This window comes from Ptiloglossa arizonensis, chromosome 2 (genome assembly GCF_051014685.1).
Source record: "Ptiloglossa arizonensis isolate GNS036 chromosome 2, iyPtiAriz1_principal, whole genome shotgun sequence".
NCBI classification, from domain to species: Eukaryota; Metazoa; Arthropoda; class Insecta; order Hymenoptera; family Colletidae; genus Ptiloglossa; species Ptiloglossa arizonensis.
The window spans coordinates 20,126,559-20,149,572 of NC_135049.1; the positions used below are offsets into that span (position 1 = coordinate 20,126,559).

A 23,014-nucleotide genomic window follows, 5' to 3' on the forward strand; every position below is an offset into this window, starting at 1 on the left:
GGCGGAAACTTCGCAAGGCCAACCATGTTCGACATCGACGCACGGAATTACTTCGAAATGGAGCGGAATATAGGTCGATGATTGCACACACCACCCGGTGTGGAATAGCAATGCAGTGGTCGCGAACGGGTAGGAAATTCTTTCTGCATCCCCGAGCAACGAGGCGCGAGATTCTGCTTTCTGCGAAACGTCGTGCATAGATCGGCCCCATATTGCGGTTCCGTTGCGCCAGTTTCCGTCGCTTTCCGCCAATCGAGACGCGTAAAAATATCGCTGGCCGGCTTCCAAACGCGCGATCTTCGCGCGTAAACATTCGAAAAAACCGTGACACGGTGGGTTCTCTCCGCAACGCTCCAGACGAAGCTGGAAAATCGAACGTTCTCTTCGTCTCGGCGATCGTGTTGCTTCACCGGAAACGCGAAGATAAAATTGGGACCGTCCGACGGAAACGTTGGACAACTGGAAGAGACTTTTCTGATTTTTCTTCTTCTTCCTCTTCTTCTTTTTTGTTTTTTTTTTTTTTTCGTTGCCTCTTCGCTTTTTTCGAAGCTCGACGCTGCCAAATATGCACGAGAGGTCCGGACGTTCTTCTTCGCGAAACGCGAATTTATCGTTGCTTCTATTTTATTCACGATGTTTGTTATTCTCGCCTCGGGACATCGCTTCACCGAATTTGGAAGAAATATGCGACACGAATGAACTCGTAAGTGGGGGGTATTTTCTGGAGCATTTTCTTTTTGGAGTACGCTACGAAATAATTGGGAAATTGTATCTATAAGGATGTATCGGTGTAGAGGTTTTCTTTTTGGAGTACACTACGAAACAATTAGAAAATTGTATCTTCAAGGATGTACCAGTGTAAAATTTTTTTGGAGTATTTTCTTTTTGGAGTATTTTCTTTTTGGAGTATTTTCTTTTTGGAGTATTTTCTTTTTGGAGTATTTTCTTTTTAGAGTATTTTCTTTTTAGAGTATTTTATTTTTGGAGTATTTTATTTTTGGAGTACACTACGAAACAATTAGAAACTTGTACCTGCAAGGATGTACCAGTGTAAAATTCGTTTGGAGTATTTTCTTTTTGGAGTATATTCTTTTTAGAGTATTTTATTTTTGGAGTACACTACGAAACAATTGGAAAATTATATCTGTAAGGATGTATCAGTATACAAATTTTTGTTATTGTATTTTCTTATTGGAGTACACTATGAAACAAGTGGAAAATAGTATCTGTAAGAATATATTAGTGTAAAAGTCTTTTTGTTCGACTATTTTCCTTTTGGAGTATGTTACGAAACAATTGGAAAATTTTACCTGTATAAATATAATCTTGTATTCCGAGTTTATACTAGTTGATACCACTCGCTGTAAGAACCGAGCAAAAATGTACAACGTTAAAAATCCTTAGAATATAATTTCGAGACTCGACAAACATTTAACTGACAGTTGCTATCTTTGAACGATATAAATGCGCCAAAGTCGGAACTATAAAAGTTTACGAGAACGTCGAAGCTTCCCTATTTCTAAAAATAACCATTATTGCGTTATAAAAACAAATACATATTTGTAACAACCCACTTACACTTCACAAACAGATGATTGGGATCGTATTCGTTTAACGCTGACATTTCAGGATCCATAGTATGTCTGTGTTGAGACCCTCTTCTTGGAAAGGTGGAAACCCTTCTTAGTAACGGCGCTGTATAAACATGACAATCGTGTGAACACAATAATCCTTGTGCAGCGATACGAGGAGAGATCAAGCAATTTTATCGAAGAGAAAAAATCAAGGCACGTTTGCTCCCAGAAAATCAGGCAATAAATAAAATGCGGAAAATGCGAAGCGATGCAAGCAACGAATTTTTTTAATAATCCTCGAAGAAGAAATTAACCGAAATTTCGAGCCAAAATTATTCTCTGAGCCGACACGTAAGACAATAAATGGTAAACGTTCAAATATTGTACCACGTGTAGAAAATACAATAAAATAATACCGATAAAAAATAATCGTCGATAAAATATTACCAACTTTAACGACTTGTAAATTTTCCGAACTTACGATCAATTTCCCCCAAAGTATACTAACGCGAATTAAAATAAAAAAAAAAAATAATTTGAAGAATTTAATGAAGAAAAATCTCTCGATTCCTACGATAGTTTGTTTAAGCGAAGCGCTACCGTTTGTTTAAAATTGAGAACCTCTGTTACTGTCACAGATAAGAGCCGCAAGACACTGTACGCATATGCAACTTACACACGTAACGGTCCATTCATTTCCACAACAATAATTGCAGCGCTCACTCTGATTGAATTCGCGCCCATTCTCATCACATTACTGTTATTTCCATTTGCATCGTACGGTGAGAAACAGTCTCGACTTTGCATTGTAATTTTCAACGTCTTTTGTTGAATTCGCGTATCTTTGGTTCAGAAAGACGCTTTCGCGTTTATCTTTCATCTCGACGTATCAGAGATAGTTTTAATCAATACGCACTGGTTGTTCGCCACTTAATATTTATCACGTGTAACACGATGCAGTCGATAGAAATTCCATTTTCAAATTCAACCTGTAACTATCCAAATATTTCGAATACAATTTTCGAGATTCGTTTACTCGATTCTTAACAATTATTACACGCATTGGTGAACATAACGAACCGTGCTTATTTTAAATTTCTCGTCTCGCACAATCGTTCAAATACCTATATTCAAAAATTACGAACATTTTTTACTCGTATAACGAGCAAAATATATTCAAAAATTGCGAATATTTTTTACTCGTATAACGAGCAAAATATATTCAAAAATTGCGAATATTTTTTATTCGTATAACGAGCAAAATATATTCAAAAATTGCGAATATTTTTTACTCGTATAAAGAGCAAAATATATTCAAAAATTACGAATATTCTTTACTCGTACGAGCAAAATTTCATTCGAACAAGCTTTCGATTTTTTGATTCGTTCTATCCCCATTCGTGTCGTAATTTGTACTCAACGGACAACAGGTTGGATAATTATTCATCTCGTGGAAATTTTCCCAATCTTCCATACAACCGCCATCGAGAATTTCTAATACGTTCCAATGTGGAATCGTGCAACAGAATTCGGGGAACATCTCTAAAAATTGACTGTCCGTCGCGGCTCCCAGTCGTTAAAACAATTCCCCGAAACCATCTATCGAGTTCTGTATAAAAATTCCACGCACACCGCGTTATCTACTGGTAGGTTGTTCTCGAGATTCCACGCAGCGCGCATCACGATTACCGATACAAAATTTCCCACGCGGTCCGATAAAGTCGTCGTTGAACATCAACGGGTTCATCGAATTCGTTCCTTCATTTGATCGCCTAACACGTTGCCCGCCGACTGAACGCGGCACGTTGAACATCCGCGCGTTAAACTTCCTTCTTCGGACCGTTTCGCGCCTCGCGAGAAACCAGCCAACTCGAGATAGATACTTCGTTTCCATACATTTATCTAGCGCGCGGAAACTTTCCTCGGTGATCCAGTTTCCAGCTATTCCATTAAACCGCCACGTTGGAAAACTGGAAGACGCGTGTGGTCTTTGGGGATACCACCGACTCGTCGATGGATGGAACTCGAAGAATTTCACGGTGTGTCGCCGAGAACTCTCGAACGGTATCGAAGCGGGAAAGAGGGATCGATTTTGAATTGGAATCGCGGGTCGTGTAAGCTGAGATAATCTAAACGGTGATTAATTGTACGTGGTTGTGTTACTCGTGGTATCGTGTGAGTGTTTAAACGAGAAATTTTGTAAAATCGAGGAAAATTGTATTTAACGATTTTTCATTTTCTCTGTGTTGTATTTGTATATACAAGTCGACACGTATTTAACGATTTTTCATTTTCTCTGTATTATATTTGTATAGATAAGTCGACACGTATTTAAGAATTTTTCATTTTCTCTATATTATATTTTTATACACAAGTCGACACGTATTTAACGATTTTTCATTTTCTCTGTATTATATTTGTATAGATAAGTCGACACGTATTTAATAATTTTTCATTTTCTCTACGTTATATTTGTATACACAAGTCGACACGTATTTAACAATTTTTCATTTTATCTGTATTGTATTTGTATACCCAAGTCGACACATATTTAACGATTTTTCATTTTCTCTGTGTTGTATTTGTATACACAAGTCGACATGTATTTAATAATTTTACATTTTCTCTATATTATATTTTTATGTACAAGTCGACACGTATTTAATAATTTTTCATTTTCTCTGTGTTGTATTTGTATACACAAGTCGACACGTATTTAATGATTTTTCATTTTCTCTGTGTTGTATATACTCTGTATTTGTATACATGAATCGATACGTGAAAAATTTTGGAACGAAACTTTATCAATTGCTTAATTTACGAAACGTGGATGGTATATTAAACGTTTGTTACAAGAAAAGTGGGCGAAGTTTATCCTAGAGTATCTGTATTTTATTTATAGGGAATTTTGATAGCTCTATTTTGGTTTTCAATTTTGTAGGTTTGTAGGAATCCTCGAGAAAAGTATCGGGATGATTTTTTTTCTACTCCTTATGTTTTCACGATAAAAACAATTTTTAAAGGCCAATGTGTGTCTCCCTATTTGAAAAATACAATAGTTACAACAAATTTCGTCATTAATTTAAAGGACAAATTTGAAACAATTCTATTTCAGAGTTCTAAAGAAAGAAATATCTGGTAAGATACTTAAATCAGTAAAACGATCAAAAAGTTGTCCAAATATAGCACACTGCAAAGTTTAATATTAAAATACACTACATTTTGGAGTAAATTTTACCTAATGCACACATCACCGCTATTCTCAATTCCGAACAAGAAAATTCCTATCACACGTACACACAGCATTGGACAATATCGACACGAATAAAAAAAAGAACAAATCACAATTGTAGGAATTGTTCCACGTAAAATGATTAAATTCTCGTCGAGAATGAGGCACAGGTGATTTTGTAACCGAATTCGAGTCGTTGGAGTCGATAGAGGAGCCCATTTAAAGAAAGCTGTTCGAACACGCGGAGGAGAAAGGGAAAAAAAAGAAAAAGGGGCGAACAAAGGCGCGGCACGTAATGAGGAAAGACCATCAACGTTGTAACTACCATGTACTTCCTGCGAGAAGCGTATTCCTGCTGGCCGTACAAGGAGGTTGAGTCATGCGACAACGTAGGTGGAGCAAGATGGACCTAACCCACTGTCCGATAAGACGATTCCACCGTCGTTGAACGCGACTCTCGGTTGACTGTTCTCTCCTTGGAATCGATGGCGTTAATAATTTCACTCGTAAGGAACAACCGAATACCGACCAATCCGAAACGATGCTCGAGAACCGCTCGAAAAATTGAACGAACGTTGTTCAATATCGGCAGGTGAATTCACGGTGCTCGGTTTCCGTTTCACGTGAAATATTCCGATATGTTATTCAATTTCGATGCATCGTACGAAACGAGGCTCCAATCTCGCATCGTTGTAGGAGCAATTACGAATAGCGATAATAAGAAACGATCTTTGGGCGAACCGTACAATTATCGAATACCGAACACGACTGGAGAAACAAAGAAGTGAATACGGAGTCGTTGGAAATTACTCTTCGCGAGACATAATAATTCAATTTCGCGGTACAGTTAACGACGAGCTGATGGAACTTTAAACGTCGTTGAAGCAAGGAACAAAATAATCTCTCGAGGTTTCGGTGAAGAGATCCACTTTTTGGTGAAATAAAAATATATGTTCAAGATTGATAACGATTACACGTTCTTGTGGAAATATTGGATAGTTGCACGGCAGCTTTTGTAGTCTAATGATGTCTGTATAGTCGTTGATGAGACTTTAAATATCGTTTAAAGTGAGGAATTTGCAGCGAGTGGAAAAACAGGGGAATTGTTTCTTTTTCTTTCTTGTTAACTGGAAACATTTTCATGGTTAACGTATCGTTTACTGTCTACATCGAGTGATAAGTTGTTCTGCAATTATGTTACCTTAGAGATACTTTGTAACGGAGATTTGCATGCAAATATTCCGTTCAGCTGCACGAAAGAAAGTAACAGTATAATCAGCTTTTATAAATGTTACCCAAGTGAAATATTAAAGTTTCTTAGAAATGTAAATTTTCCTCTGTACGAACGACTTTCTACAACGATCGTGTCTTTATCATTTACTTGTTGTACCAAAACAACATTCTACGCGCACTAAGAAACAAATTATAATTTGTTTCAAAGAACAGAGTATAATATATTCGAGAAAAAGGAAAAAAAAACACGATTGTTGTTTTCTATTTTTAATTATGACTCACGATGGCAGTACGCTTATCGCGAGCGATAATATTGTTATTTTTATTGTACCGCCAAGATCTCTTTCGCTTGTGAATTATTAAAAATAAACACCGATAGTCGTCGTACATTGACCTTTTAATAAATAGAAAAATACATTCACCCAATAACTGTTCAAGAAAACTGTGCCATGTGTAAAGTATAATATAATAAAATGACACTGGTAAAAAGTCGTTGTTAATTTTCCACAAAGTACGTTAACCTCGCCCAAGTAAAATCGAAAGGAAACATTTAAAAAGAATTCAATCGTAAGATGGAAGAATCTCTAAATTTCTGTTGTTCAAGTTGTTGTAATTTTTCGTATCGATTTGGAAAACAAGCTGAAAATCGACGTCACAAATTGTATCGAAAATAATTCAGCACAGTGTTCGACGACGAAATCGTGAAAAATTTCGTCTGGGGAGCTTCGTCGAGGCAGATTTGACGAAGCGACTCCTTTTTACTCCTTTTTCGATTATCTCAACGTTCTTTGGCGTCTGCAACTCTTCCGCGAGCCAGACTTGCCTTTGCAAACGACAGATGTCGAGACGGGAATGAGTGAGAGAGTCTAGCGATCGGTCGACCGAAAGAGAACTCGAAGACGCGGAAACGAAGGAAGCGGAAGAAGAAAACCTCGGTTGGAAACAAAGCGACCATTACTCTCGTCCCCCAGCTGACGTTGTAAGTCATAAAATCATTGATTATTATCGTAGCTCACGGAACTGGAAAAGATATCTCAGATACGAGAAACGTTTTTTCGATCTACTCGAAACGTTTACACCAACGGATTCACACGAGCGAGCCACTGAATCGATCAACGAACACGAAAGGAACACAATGCTTTTCAACGAAAGGACCTAATTTATACGAGAATTCCTAGAATATTTCTCTGCAATTTATTCCGTGTAACATACAAACCATTTGACGTAAATTCGGTAAATATACACTCGAACGTGATTATCTAGTCGCAACGCGTGCAAAATGATATTAAATTTCTTTGAATAAAATGTATTTTAATACATTCGTTCCTCTTTCTCCGAGTGTCTTTTTTTTCCCAATGAACTTACCATTTCTTTGTACACTTTTTGTTCATCTACTTGCTCTAAGATCACCTCGGAGAAAATGTGCTATTTAATTCTGTATATTGTACCAGGTGCTTATGGAAGTGGAGAAACATTTTTTTTGCGTGTACGAAATTAAAAGTGATACAAAAGAAGAATCATTATCTCGGACATCTGAAGCGAACTCGTGGATAAACTCGAGGTGTGTTAGGACGAAGTAATCGTGCAACGTCGATGCGATCGATATGATAAAATTTTCATTCCCCGCGAAGTCTGATCTCGGTATGGTCTCCCGACATGTGTCGTTGGCGTAATTAGTCTGGTCGTAGCGGACAGACCAAACGCGTAAGTACGAGTCTAATCGAGTACGAGGCAAGCAAGCTATGGGCGTTGCAGTCACAATTAAGCAAGACTATATCCCAGTGGTTAAATTATACCCCGTGTAACCAAAGTACAGGACCGTAGGATCGCGTTACGCTTACCGGCATTGTCTCCTTCTGTTACCAAAGCGACAAGTACCTCGTCCAGGCTAGGGTCGCCCTTTTCTCTTCGATTCTCTCCCCTTTCGACCTTGCGCGGAACACTATGGAACTCGATCTCACCTCGAAACGATTAGCGACTCGTTGAGAAAATTAAACGAATTAACCGGGGCTCCAATTGACGAACAGGTGACAGAAGAAGGACATTCCACGATGATAATACCACGATCTTGTCGTTGTTGAATTTTATCTTACAAATATGTGCTTCTTCTTTTTATTCGAAAGTTCTTTACGTAAGAATGTAATTATTTTATCTTACAAATATGTGCTTCTTTTTTTTATTCGAAAGTTCTTTACGTAAGAATTTAATTACTTATGTTTGAATATTGAGGGGTAGTTTGTCTTTGGGATTGGTAACCCTTTCGATAGAACACTGTGTGACAAATATTTCTGCGATACTCAATTGTTCGTGTTGACTATGTCAATTTTTATATTAATTCGTTCCATAAGTTTCTATCGTTCATTTTTCTACCGTATGAAGTGATACTTTAATCTTACCTGGGAAGCTAATTTACGTTCGACTTTGGCATCATTCCCTCCTCGTTTCGTTCATCAGATCATGAATTATGTCTTATCGAATTATGTCATTTGTCTTACTCGTGGATCATCTTCCAGATTAAAATTTCCCTTTCGAAGTCGAACGAACCACTTTCTGCACGTACGAGCCGATAGGACACCTTCTTTATAAACGACACAAATGTTATTTCCTCCACTTGTTGTTGTACTCTCTTTTCGAAACTCGTACAACAGCAGATGATCAAAATGGGTATGCATTTCACGCATTTTATTGGCTGTTAAATATCAAATTCTTACTACGTCTCGACAGTCTGTGACTTTCGAATACCTTCGACAGACTAAACTGATTTCATCGTCCAAGTCCTTCGAGCTCGGTGTGTTTATTAAGTGTACTGCAAGAAATATAAACACACAACTAATATTTTGGAGCTGTGACCTTTTCTGTTCTGAAGAAGGTCTACACTCGAAACGATTCTGTCTAATAAACCAATTATTATTATTGAGTAAGTTTCTATTAAGATACATCCACGACACAAATTCATAAAACGACTTAATAAAGTGTTAAGAGAAAGTCTATCTAATATTTTGGAGTTGTGACCTTCCCTGTTCAGAAGAAAATCTATACTCGAAACGATTCTGTCTAATAAACCAATTATTATTATTGAGTAAGTTTCTATTAAGATACATCCACGACACAAATTCATAAAACGACTTAATAAAGTGTTAAGAGAAAGTCTATCTAATATTTTGGAGTCGTGACCTTCCCTGTTCTGAAGAAATTCTACACTCGAAACGATTCTGTCTAATAAACCAGTTATTATTATTGAGTAAGTTTCTATTAAGATACATCCACGACACAAAATTGTGTTCCATAAATATGGAACGACTTAATAAAGTGTTAAGAGAAACATGATGGAACTTGGATATTTTATAACACTTTGCTCGTAAAGAATGTTATTAACGATCGAATAAAATAGAAAACAAAAAAGTAATCTTTCTCGTTAATAGTACTAAATAGTTGAATCAAGTATATATACTTAATTCGATTATACACCCATAACGATAACGTGATAAAACTCTGAAATTTCTCGTAAAACGATACGTTAAATTGTATTTTAAAATCGCGTGAATAAATTAGATCAGTTCTCAAATTCTTTACATCACAATCTATAAACACAAAGGAAGTTTAAACGATTATTTGATACGATATCCTTCGAATTATTCCACCTTTGTCTCTGACGATACCCTGATGAAATCGATACTTATGGAGTTATCTGGGTAATTCCAATTACGCGAACAGGGTGCATACACTCTGTATAAACGGTGGTTCGAAAATAAGTATCAAATCTATATCGTTTCGTGCAAACGTTACACAAGTTTCACAGTTAATTTCAACGCCACGAGATTATCCATATTAGCTGATCAATGACGATTGAAGTGTAACAATGTCGATATTCTAAATTACAAATCAATACGCGATACTTTGTATACAAATCTATAGTCTCGAAAACAGTAATGCAAGAATTGATTAAAAATTCACTCCAATTTTCCTAAAACATGTAACACACGTATAGAAAATTAACCAAAATTTACTCATAATGATAAGAATCTTATCTCGCAACGAATAAGTTAAAGTTAAATTATTGCTGCATTATTCTATATTCTAAAAATCTGGTATTGTTAATTTGTTAAGAACCGTGAAACGTCACTTGACGCGTCATTCTCCTCGCGAAACTTTCTCCAGAATCCTTGGTCGAAGAGTTTGCATTAATATTTTCTCCAGGAGCACCCTGTATAAACGAACAGGGATCCCTGGGCTCGGTTGGACAACGATTTCCGTGCGGAATCGTGGCCGACAGTGATTTTTAATTAAATGTACGGACGTTTCAATTAAAATCCTCCGGTGTCGGCGTTTCTCGCAGCGTTTTCACCCCAGTTCTCCACCCACACCACCGTCCACCCTCTGAAACCACCTTCTGTTTCATCATCTCTCGTCCCCGTTCAACCAGCACGCACTTTGATAGCCGTTTCTCGCGTCCCGATCCGTTTCACCTCTCCTCCGATGTTTCAGCAGATGTCACCAAACCCAGATTCACCCTTTTTCTTCCATCAACCCGTAGCCTCCTCGCGCAGCGAACGACACCAACCCCCTGTAGCTGGTTACACCCGTGAAACTCGTGGAACAAGGACCCCGGGGAAATGAAAATTGTACGTCGATCGAAAACTCGCGACGGTGCAACGGACCTCGGGGTCGTGTGCAAAATTTACATCCGTATAAAAGTTTCCCAATAAAAAAATAAACCGTCCTTTATCCGTTACTCGTCGAATGATCATTCGGAGCTCGAATCACGGAATGAAATATTTCACGTCGAGTCAACATTCGAGAGGATAATTCTCTTTTTATTGGAATCGAGTTTCGTTTCTCCACGGTCTACGAATACGTTCGGTAAACGGAAACAAAGCGAAGAGGGTGCTGCCTATACGGGAAAACGAGAGAAGAAAATCGAATACACGGGGATTGGTTCGACGAAATGTGAAATCCTGTCTTGGAGGGTACCAATGTGAAACTCGTAGCGACGAGGAAACATTTAACTGAATTTTGTCGTTGAATACGAGTATATCGACATACGTTATATTTGTATCTTAGTGACAGTGTTGACAATTTAGCGTTTGAAAGATCATTCTATTCAACTGATATAACGATCAAAATATTAGGTCATTTTATGTCTTTGCGAAAAATTCATCGCGACTACGTAACAGGAATCATCCATAGAGTACATCTAGGCCCTTCAAAATGATAAATTGAAAAGAATATCGTCTAAATTTCAGAAAAGAATCCACCGTAAAGTTCGTTATTACTCAAAGCACAGTCTGTTGATTTCGAGAAGCAGAAAGTGTCTTGATACGCAACTCGTCAATCTCCACGTGCCTGGAAAAGGTAATGTCGATGTCTGAACATTGGAATAAATACCATCGAAAAGTCTAATATCAATTAACTGAAAATTATTCACCACCTCGTTGAAACTCTTGAACGAGTGTTGGAAGGTTTAATAACGAACAACGACGTCGTGCGGTTCGAATCGGTAAGGCAATGTTTATGTACGGGTATCGGGGTAATGGTAGAGTTAAATACGCAGAGATTTACGAAATGACTCGATATAAACACTGTTGATCATTTTACGAGTTCCAGACGGTGTCTTTTTGGTAGGGACGGTGCTATAAGCGCGTTTTCGCGAGACAAAATGAAACTACTCGCAGAGAGGGTAATAGTGGAGCGTTTTCGTAGAGGAATCGAAGAATTCGCGGGTACCTCTCGGGCCAGGGATCGACTTCGTAAACATGTCACCGTGAGCTACGTTCACGAGCAAAATCGTGCCGTTATTTCATCGCTAATGAGGATATCCACCTCTTGTTTATGACGACGCGAAGCGTCGCTATATATCAGGGGGGATCGTCCAGCGGCCACGCTAATTACCGCGAATGACTCGCGCGCGCGGAATCGGGTTTCGGACGCGCAATTAAATTCTTTCGTCAAACACGTGGCACTTACGTCGGGCCATCTGTTCACCAATCCTCCGGGCACCCTGGTACTAGACGAAGGACGAAACCTATCGAAGTTGTTGTTTAACGCGTTGCCACGACAATTTTCTACGTTCAAGGACTGGCCCTTGGTGATCGATCAAATTGTAACGCGGAGAGTAGAAATGTTCAACAGTTGGGGTTTGTTGTTTGGTAGATTATAGTGTTGACGACAGTGAGTTACTTAAAAGTTGACAAGACTTACAGTTGTTAAGTCAGTTTTCTATATTCAAGTATATCTTTGATAGTTAATTAAAGTGTGTAGCAAAAAATAGAAATATTCAACAGTTGGGGTTTGTTGCTTGTTACATTATAGCAGTGTTGACGACAGTGAGTTACTTAAAAGTTGACAAGACTTAGAGTTGTCAAATCAGTTTTCTACATTCAAGGATATCTTTGATAGTTGATTAAAGTGTGGAGCAAAAAATAGAAATATTCAACAGTTGGGGTTTGTTGCTTGTTACATTATAGCAGTATTGACGACAGTGAGTTACTCAAAAGTTGACAAGACTTAGAGTTGTCAAGTCAGTTTTCTATGTTCGAGGATATTTTTGATAGTTAATTATAGTGTGGGACGAAAGAAGTATTCAACAGTTGGGGTTTGTTGTTTGTTAGATTATAGCAGTGTTAACGACAGTGAGTTACTTAAAAGTTGACAAAACTTAGAATTGTCAAGTCAATTTTCTATATTTAAAAGTATCTTTGATAGTTAATTAAAGTGTGGAGCGAAAAGTAGAAGTATTCAACAGTTGGGGGTTTGTTGTTTATTAGATTATAGCAGTGTTAACGACAGTGAGTTACTTAAAAGTTGACAAGACTTAGAGTTGTCAAGTCAGTTTTCTATGTTTGAGGATATTTTTGATAGTTAATTATAGTGTGGAGCGAAAAGTAGAAGTATTCAACAGTTGGGGTTAACGACAGTGAGTTACTTAAAAGTTGACAAGACTTAGAGTTGTCAAGTCAGTTTTCTATATTCAAGTATATCTTTGATAATTAATAAAAATGTGGAGCGAAAAGTAGAAGTATTCAACAGTTGGGGTTAACGACAGTGAGTTACTTAAAGGTTGCCAAGACTCAGAGTTGTCAAGTCAGTTTTCTATATTCGAGAACCTATTGCTTGTTACATTATAGCAGTATTAACGACACTGAGTTAACTGTCAAAGTTGAGTTAAAAGTAGACAAGTATTAGAGTTGCCTTGCCAAACACAGTATTCGTTTACCAATGTACACTATACTCTATACGTGTAACAGTTACACAATTACAAATTTTTAACTTTTAATCGTTCGTGCGTTGTGGAGAATTAATAATTATAATTAAACTGCTACCTGAATTCTCGAAAGCTGTTCGCTCGTTTCTACCGCAACTTCCGGACGAAAATTCCTTTCCACGCGTTAAACGAAGACTTTGTTTTCGCGTAATGCGTTTCAGAGTCTCCGTTACGTTATAGGAATTTGATCGATGTTGAAATTTTACGCGGTAATACCGCTTGTTCCGTGTGAAATCCCGAAGTGAAGTCATGCGCGTGAAAAACACATACAACCGAACACACAGTGACGGTCATGGCGTTTAATGACGCGAAACAAACAGGCTGTGGTTTTCATTTCCGCAAAAATACCAAGGATTTCGTCATTTACGTTTCGAGGCTCGGGCTGCGCGATTATTAACAATCTCATCGAAGCTGGCGATCAAATAGCGCGAAAAAAAGCGTGTCACCGAGCAAGTTTTAAAGGAGCACAGAAAAATGAACGGTCGAATAAATAAAAGTATTTACATACGTTTGAAAAGGAGCGCAAACTGTGATAAAAGCGAGACAGAAATGTTAATTAGTGTTAGAGACGGTGGAACTATGATTCTAAATATTCGTATTACTCTCGTTAAGGTGCTGGATAATCGTGTGACTTGTTGCTTCGTGTATCAGTTTGTATTAAATTTTCGCAATCGTCGAAGAGCTTAACGGATTCAATTACGAAATTTGAAACGTGCTCTTCTTGCAATTAAACTGTAATTCGTCAAAATTCTGACAGAACCTCGAACGTTTAAAAATAATTACCGCAAACTGTTCGCAGATATTCGTAATTATTCGGCGATGTGAATTAATTTTACAACAGTTTTTAATGTATTTCTTGGATCGGAACCTAAACATCGAAAGATCTGTTTTTTAGCAATTATGTGCCACAGAAATATAAAATAAGAGAAATCTGTTCGTAAATCACTCGAGATTCTTTGGGGTGCCATGAATTTCGAAATTTGTTTTTTGTTCATTAAAATACCGACTGACATAGTTGTGAATATTGAAAAAGTAATGCTTTTTCTATTGCTGTTCTTTTTACTCGAGGTATTAATTTATAAACAGAGAATTAACAGATAAATCTTGCAATAAAATATAGTAATTTGATCAATTAAGTTAGTCTTTGCCAGTTGATTAAAATTTTGTAATTTCTTGTACACTTTTTTAAAATTATCTTCGTCAGAAAGTTAATGCACAGAAAGTAATACTTTCTTAATTGCAATAAATTAACGATTATCACGATGATTTGCAAGTTTCACCTCTCAAGATAAAAACCTTGTTTTTAATATTCTTTCGTATCCTGTCAAGATGATGTGTCAACACACAAGTTCCGCGGAAATGTGATTCATTTGGACCTATATCAATGAGAACGATTATTCTCTTGGAATAATTTCACTTGGGATTTATTTCAACATTTTCTTCTGGCACCCCGGTCACGATATTTTAACATTTAATTATTCTTGAACGAGTACCATAACGAAAGCCTTTTTACAAAAATTCTAAACATTTACCACTCATTATAATCCTTAATTCATTCGACTAGATTCTTCTCGTCCCCTCGATGGAAAATTATCAAATTATATATTCAAACACTGGCTCAACGATTCTACAATAGTATCCCATATCGACTCACTATTCTGTTCGAGTCAAATCGAAAAATTTCATAAAATTTACCACACGTAAATAAACTCCAGACAGATTAAATACTATTTCTATCAAGAGTTTATTAAAACTTAAAATTCCATTTCCAGTCGAACCGAGAAAAATGAAGGTCGAACAATTATTTTCTACTCGACTACGTCTAAACCGTTCTTCAATTATCCTCGCTAAAAAGACTAACGTTTAGAAAGTTACTTTAAATTAAAAAACTACAATGTACACACTCCTCGAGCTAGTATCCCCAACGAAAACGATGCACGGAACGAGAGAATACCAAAAGATACATAATTCCACCGATTCCACTCGTTCATCAGCCACTACCCCCGAAAAGTGTCGTCATGCACGAAGCGAAAAGTAGAGGAAGAAATTAGGGTAAAAAATGTGCCCTCTCGTTCTCAGACTTACAAACGCTCCCCGAGTCGCTCTCGTCCCTGCCGGCCAGGTCCAAATGGTTCTTCTTCTTTCGTCTGACGATGGAGTTCCACACCTTTTTCCGACTCATGGTGAACACCGTGACGATCGATCTCGCGGTCTCGAACGACGTGGCCCGCTTACCCTCGTTAATATCCGAAGACGAGTCCAGTCGGTGATATTCTTTGGCTTTGGTGGCCAGCTGGATCACGTGTCGCGCATTGACGGACCGAGAAAGTGGGTTAATCGACCCTTCCTCCCGATGAACCATTCGTTATCGACGCGTCGTTATCGAACGACAACGAGCGGGAAACGATCGTCTGGTCTCTCGATCGTTCGTGCACGTCCACGGGAGAACACTTTCACAAAAATCCGTGAATAGCCGTCGAATCGGTCCGGAACAAAAATTTACGGTGTCCAGGTCCGGTGTCCAGGTTCAGGTTCGCGATTATCGCGGGACTTAGTCTCGTCTCGCGAGTCGATCGTTCCGAGCGGACTCGCGGCGCAGTCCCCGTACGCAATTGGGCGACGATCCACGTACCAGCGACAGGCCCATAATTAGTGTCGCTGCTCGCCTTGGGCCACAGAGAGACACTCGCGACCGAGTCGAGAGCCTCGAGAGAGCCACCGACGAGCTCCTCGAAACGCGATGTTCGAGCCAGTCGCGATGAATATATGCGTGCACGCGCGTCCGAGTCGGTCCTCCGCTCGTGAAAAACAATGACCTAGCACACTTACCGTGCTTTATCCCGCTCCGATTTCGCAACCGACGCGATCGTCCGGCTCGTTCGACGGCGTGAACGCACTTATATCGTGCGCTCGGAGTCAGGAGGTGGACGAGACGGCGCTTTTATCGCATCCGGCGCACGAGGACTCTTTCGTTCGCAGAGGACTAGCAGAACGCGCGTCAACCTTACGCGCCAATCCGCTGCTACGGAATCGAGGACGGAGGAGTAGGGGAGACAGGTCTCGTGGAAAACCGACTGCGAACGGTAGTCGTAGCTTTTCCGCGGCTTTGGAAAATCGTCGGAGGTCGTACCCAAGTATCCGAGAGCGCGGTACACGAGCAGATGAACCGGTACCGATCGCGTGGATGAACATTTCCGGCGAATTTTGGGCGAGACTTACAGTCTTGGATGTACATCGATGTATTTGTACCATAGTTTGTTGTTAAAAATATTCCGAATCGTGACTGAGATGTCTGGAAAAAATCGTGACTGGAAAAAGAATAAGAGCGTGTGGATGAAAATTTCGGTCGAATTTTGGGCAAGAATTTGTACGATAGGTAGTTTGTTGTTGAAAATGACGAGTCGTGACTGAGATGTCTGGAAAAAATCGTAACTGGAAAAAGAATAAGATCGCGTGGATGAACATTTCGTTCGAATTTTGGGCAAGGGTTCGAGTCTTCGATGTACATCGATGTATTTGTACCATAGGTAGTTTGTTGGTAAAAATGTTCCGAGTCGTGACTGAAAAAAAAATAAGATCGCGTGGATGAAAATTTCGGTCGAATTTTGGGCAAGACTTTGAATCTTGGATGTACATCGATGTATTTGTACCATAGATACAAAATTAGTTTGTTGTTGAAAATGTTCTGAATCGTGACTGAGATGTCTGGAAAAAGTCGTGATTGAAAAAAGAATAAGATCGCGTGGATGAAAATTTCGGTCGAATTTTGGGCAAGAATTTGAGTCTTTTCGAGTCTTGGATGCACATCGATTTATTTGTACCATAGGTAGTTTGTTGTTAAAAATGTTCCGAGTCGTGACTGGAAAAAGAATAAGATCACGTGAATGAAAATTTCGGTCGAATCTTGGACAAGACTTCGAATCTGGGATGTACATCGATGTACTTGTACGATAAGTAGTTTGTTGTTAAAAATGTTCCGAGTCGTGACTGGAAAAAGAATAAGATCGTGTGGATGAAAATTTCGGTCGAATCTTGTACAAGACTTCGAGTCTTGGATGTACATCGATGTATTTGTACCATAGGTAGTTTGTTGTTAAAAATATTCTGACTCATAATTGAGATATCTGAAAGAAGAATAAGATCGCGTGGTTGAAAATTTCTGTGAATTTTGACAAGCCCCATTTCGAGTTTCAAGGCGTAGTATACGTGTGCGTGTAATGCGCGGTACACTGTTGCGAACTTTCTAAGATGAGTGAATGGTTACGTAGCGAGAAAAAGAACGAAATCGTGTATACGTGAGAACGACCGATAATCACTGGCTAGACCGTGTACACGTGACAGTGGAGAGACCTAGACACTGCGATGCTATCGTTCTTGGTACACGCTTGTTCGAGATTGACGAATCTATTTTTCTCTTTAGTTTTTCGCAGTTTCGATAATCTTGAATATATGCTCGGTGACTGTTCCGAGAAATACTACGAAACAACGGAGATATAAATGCTTTACGGAAGTGGTACTCGTTAGAAATTAGGCGTGTGTAGTGGTACCGGAAATCACTTTGCACGGAGATTGTATAGTTGCTTCCATAGACGAAGCTGTATCTGTCAGTGCGTTAAAAGATAACGTAAACTATGGTTAATTCAATGCTGCGGCGGTACTTAAATTTAACACACGGATCAAGTGTGTGACTGTTATTTTTGGAATCACAGGAATGTTGATAACGATCGCTATATTTTCTTACGTTGAAGAAACAACGAGTCAAATTTGTGAATGGAGAGTGAAAGTTTCCTTTAAAAATATTGCCTTTTCAACCATTTTCGATGTTTCCTTGTACTTGAATGTCTTATAGTAAAGCAACTGTTATTGCTTAATCGTTTATGTAATATTTCTCGGGCAGTTTCGTTCAACTCTTACGAAATGTTACGTACGCGAATTCAAAAATCGAATATCATGTAGGAGAAATGAAAAATTGACAAACAAATGTAGAAAATAGTTTCTTCCATCATTTATTGAAGCGATCGAATACTTTTGAGTGGAACTCTACACGGATGAGCTTTGTATCACGAATCGTGAGACATCTTATATATTTCCTAGACACGTAACGCTTCCTGTATAAAAATGTTCGAATCGTGTCATTAAAACACGCAAAACTGACGGTGTACGAGTTCATCGTATCGTTTAACATTTTAGGTGCTCGAATTCGAGATCCGGGATAAACGTGTTTCTGGAAACAGTTCAAGATAAGAAGTTCGAACTTCGAAAAATACGAATTCGAGGTTTATTTATCCACGAAAATTGAATCAGAACCGACGATACGAATATTAAATCCGTATAAATATTAAAATACTTTCTACTCCCAACCATAGAAATGTATAATTAATTAATAAATTCGTTGACCGTCGCGAAATCAGTTTCCCAAGGAAGATTGGCCTCCGATGAAGAAATAATGGCAAAGTAAATGAGCTCAATCGTAACCAGTGTTCTTCGAGTAAAAGTAAGGAAGTGAAACATTTCGATTTCTGCGTGTCATTTTTCTCGATCAAAGCCGCCAATTATACGCGGGCAATTACGAGCAACGCGCACGTCCTTGTAATGTATCAACGACATCCATAAATAACACGGTAATCAAATTAGTAGCTACGACGAGTATAGTTTATTTCCTCGTAAAGGACCATCAATTTGTGACTTCCGTATGATCGAATAAAAAACACGTGCAATTTGAGCCAAAAATATAGAAACACACGTAGACGAAAATAACTTCTCGATACAATCGTGTATCAACACTTGAGCTAAAGTATAAAAGTTACGGTCGCGTAATTAACGACTGATGCAAACGACGGTTATATTTTATTTAACGTTCTCGTAAGCTGTATACTTAATTATTTTCCTTTCTCTTCTCTTACGTATCGTACTGATTTCCATTGCTCGCTAAAATCAATCGTAATTCCTTTCCTTCGGACGATTCAGAATTTTATCATTAGTAAAACCATGCATCGCCATGATTGTCTAAGAAAGAAATTCTCCCATCACCGATGACGATCTTCGGTCTCGTGTAAGTTTCTATATTTAACTTTCATCAGATATTTTAATCATCGTTACGTATCGAGGAGTTCCTTTTACGTAAATATATTTTCATAAATTTAAATTTAAAATAACTAAAGAGAGTCTATAATAAACAGAAGAAGAGTACAATGTTGGTCTCAGTCGAGTTGTTTATTAATTGAATTATTCGATACGTTTTAGAATTCAATTGCGTTTGTTTTTCGTTCGACCGTAACAAAATCCCACAATTACGATGGTAAAACTTTTACGTGTAACTAAACTATGCTCCTCGAAACGATAAATTACCACCTCGTTGAAGTTACTTGTTTGATTATCACGTTATGGAATTCGACGAGCAATGCACACTCTGTTCGATATTCATAAATATTCAATCGCTACTTTCACGCTAACAACTCGGGCTTCCGCTCCAGCGGAGAAATCCGCGCGGAACAGCCGCGAACACCCAGGTTTCGATTTCCCCTACTTTGTGCTCCGTTTGCGATCGTTTTCAACGGATCGACGATCGTTAGCGATTTATCGCGGTGGGACACGTGTCCTTGGATACGCGGCGCGATTAAACGACGAGAACTGTCCGTGAGAGACTGTCTTCGTTGGCGAATCTGCGTCTTCGAACAGGAAGATACGCGGCTGTCGGTGACGATAAGTGCCCCGCCTTACAGGAAGTCGATTCTACCGAAATGAACCAGCGGATTAAACTGACCGTAACGACTTCGAGTTATTATTTCGGTGTCACTGTCACGAGTCTCAGAGCCCGTCAATGGACGATATCTTCCCACGCGAACGATAGATGTACTTATTTGCTAAATGACCCAAGTGGTCACTTGCAAAAATGAAAAAATAGTATGTGAGAAATGTACAAGTAAGTCTACGAATCTACTGTCAATATTCAAGGTTTAACGACTGTCTGAAGGACTACCAATGGACGATATCTTCCCACACGAGCAGTAGATGTACTTATTTGCTAAATGACCCAAGTGGTCAGTTGCAAAAAATAATATATGAGAAATGTACAAAAAAGTTTTCGAATCTACTGTTAATATTCAAGGTTTAACGACTGTCTAAAGAGCTGTCAATGGACGATATCTTCCCACACGACCAGTAGATGTACTTACTATATTTGCTAAATGACCCAAGTGGTCAGTTGCAAAAATAAAAAAATAATATATGAAAAATGTACAAAAAAGTCTACGAATCTATTGTTAATATTTAAGGTTTAACGACTATCTGAAGGGCTGCTAATGGACGATATCTTCTCACCTGGTATATCTATGCAATAGATATATTCATTTACTAAATGACCCAAGTGGTCAGTTGCAAAAATAAAAAAAATAATCTATAAGAAATATAGAAAACAATTCTACGAATCTATTGTCAATTTCCAAGGTTTAACGACTTAGACAACGTATAAAAACTTCTAGACAACGAGTGATAATTACCAGGATTAGATCAGGGTATTATAACGTGTAGAATATTTGACACGAGTGTCTCGGTTTGACGTAAACCTCCTGAATAGTAAGTCGTAATAATTAGGAGAATATCAGGGTATTATGATATGTAAAGTATTTGACACGAGTGAATCAATTTGACGTACAACTCTTGAACAGCAAGTCGTGATAATCAGAAGGTGATCAGGGTATTATAACGTGTAGAATATATTTGACACGAACGAATCAGTTTGACGTATTACTCCTAAGAATTAGCAACCAGGATAGTAATGGATCAGGACAGCATAATATGTTACAGTACACGAGTGAATCAGTTTCATACATAACTTGTAAGGAGAAATACTAACAACGATTGCAATCGATCAGGACATCATCCATTAAGTTACTTCCTTTATTTGGAATACAATACTGAATCAATAAAAAAAAAAAAAGAAACAAAAATTGATAAGAAGTGCTCGTAGGAAATTTTCTCATTGTTTTCACAAACCTCAAGAGAGCTCCAATGTGTAAAATTAGACAAGTATTTCTGTCTAATTCTCTTCGAGTTTAATGCAGAAGAATCTTTTTCAAACCTTGGAAGATTTTGAGAACTATTCTTTTTCCACACCTTCAACATTTCCCTATGTGTCACCGTAAGTGTTACGGTCAGCTCACGGTAACTGTGAAACAGAGTTTACGGCGCGAAGTCCCGTCAAACTCGTTAATTTCACACGGATAAATACGGTTCTCGTTCTTTTCCACGTTACGGCGGAGCAACGGCTCTAGAATTAGCGAGCCTCGCTAGACGCGTAAAATTGCACCCGAGGAACAATGGGGGAAATTAGGGTCGTGAGTGTAAACGAGGCACAGTAACGCGCCGCCGAGGACTTAATTCCCCCGGCGTATCAAGAGCAAACTAGAAAGTACTTTCGAATGTTACTTTTGTGTTACGCAAATGTATATCCGACAACGAACGTTTCAAGAACAGCATCGCGTTTCAGCCGAGATTATTCCAGGATAATGCAAGTAAACTTACTCGTTTAATGGACTCCTTGTACGAAACGCGCTATCGAAACGAACGAAAAGAACTCCAAAATATTGAAACGTAAAAGTCTCCCAGAAAAATGTAAAGTAAAGATCTAAGATTTATTATTGAAAAGAAAACGTTCAGTTCAAATATTTATTGCGAATATTACACGTAACTTAACGTTATTCGGTCTTGAAATTATTAAACAGAAAACTCTTGAGCAATGGTCGAATATTATACACAAATTAACATTATTCGGGCTTGAAATTATCAAACAGAAAATTCTTGACCAATAGTCGAATATTACACACAAATTAACGTTATTCGGTCTTGAAATTATCAAACAGAAAATTCTTGACCAATAGTCGAATATTACACACAAATTAACATTATTCGGTCTTGAAATTATCAAACAGAAAATTCTTGAGAAATAATCTCTGTTACGTTATTTTCGTCTCATAAAAATTACAATCTGTACAAATTATATTTCACTTCGAACGTATCGAAATACATGGATACTTATCCAAAGCTTTCGTTGGAACGAAAAGTTCGTTTCGTTTTTCGTAGAATATTCGGTGAAGATTCAAAATCCACGTGTTTGTAAACGATCGGTCGGTTCGTTCCTCGCAGTAATAACGAGCACGCTCGCAGCAACATTCTCGCTTCGTTGCAGGTGAATCTGACCATTACAGATTCAGAGAAGCGTTTCTCGCTCGCGAGTCGCAGCGGACCCCCGCTCGAATGCGTCACGTTCGAGTATACGCCGCGAGCATGCGAATCGCGCGATTAGCTCACAAAGAAACACTTAATCACTCTTCTTTCCACTTAACGGTTTCCCTACACGTTACACGCGAGTCACGCGATACTGTACAAAAACTGTATCGGCTATCCGGCCGGACCGTGGGTTTCCATTAATTAATTTTTAATCGACCGAAATTAGAGGCCCGAGTATCCGTGAAACACGCGGCAAGGCCCCCATTGGGCCGCTATTACCGCGAATGTGTGCTTAGTTGATCTCTTACCGAACGAACAACGATCGTTAACCGTGTCGAGTATTACCCAACAACTATTTTCAACAATCGGAAAATTCTACGTACCGCGTTGAAAACGTCTGGTATCTGGTTAATTCGAACGCAATTACTGCACAAATTCTGCGAGCTAATTTTATTGAAAAATTGCATAGGGGGAAGCGAAAGTAAA

The 23,014-nt window shown here is 38.4% G+C and overlaps 2 protein-coding genes across 4 annotated transcripts in view; both read right to left on the minus strand.

Annotated features, from left to right (window-relative positions):
- Positions 1–23,014, minus strand: part of Raskol (Ras GTPase-activating protein raskol) — a 381,465-nt gene that overhangs the window by 258,756 nt on the left and 99,695 nt on the right. The window lies entirely within an intron of this gene.
- LOC143143581 (uncharacterized) lies at positions 1,314–15,662 on the minus strand. Its single transcript, XM_076304971.1, has 3 exons — positions 15,386–15,662; positions 1,579–1,695; positions 1,314–1,519 (listed from the first exon to the last, which is right to left on the minus strand). Coding segments are annotated over exons 1-3 (396 nt in total). The 3' UTR covers positions 1,314–1,517.

Excerpts from the sequence above, each read along its gene's own strand:
- LOC143143581 (XM_076304971.1), bottom strand. The coding sequence starts at position 15,662 with ATGGTTCATCGGGAGGAAGGGTCGATTAACCCACTTTCTCGGTCCGTC. Across the intron at positions 1,696-15,385 it reads GAGCGACTCGGGGAGCGTTT|CGCCGTTACTAAGAAGGGTT; the intron begins GTAAGTCTGAGA and ends ATGTTTATACAG.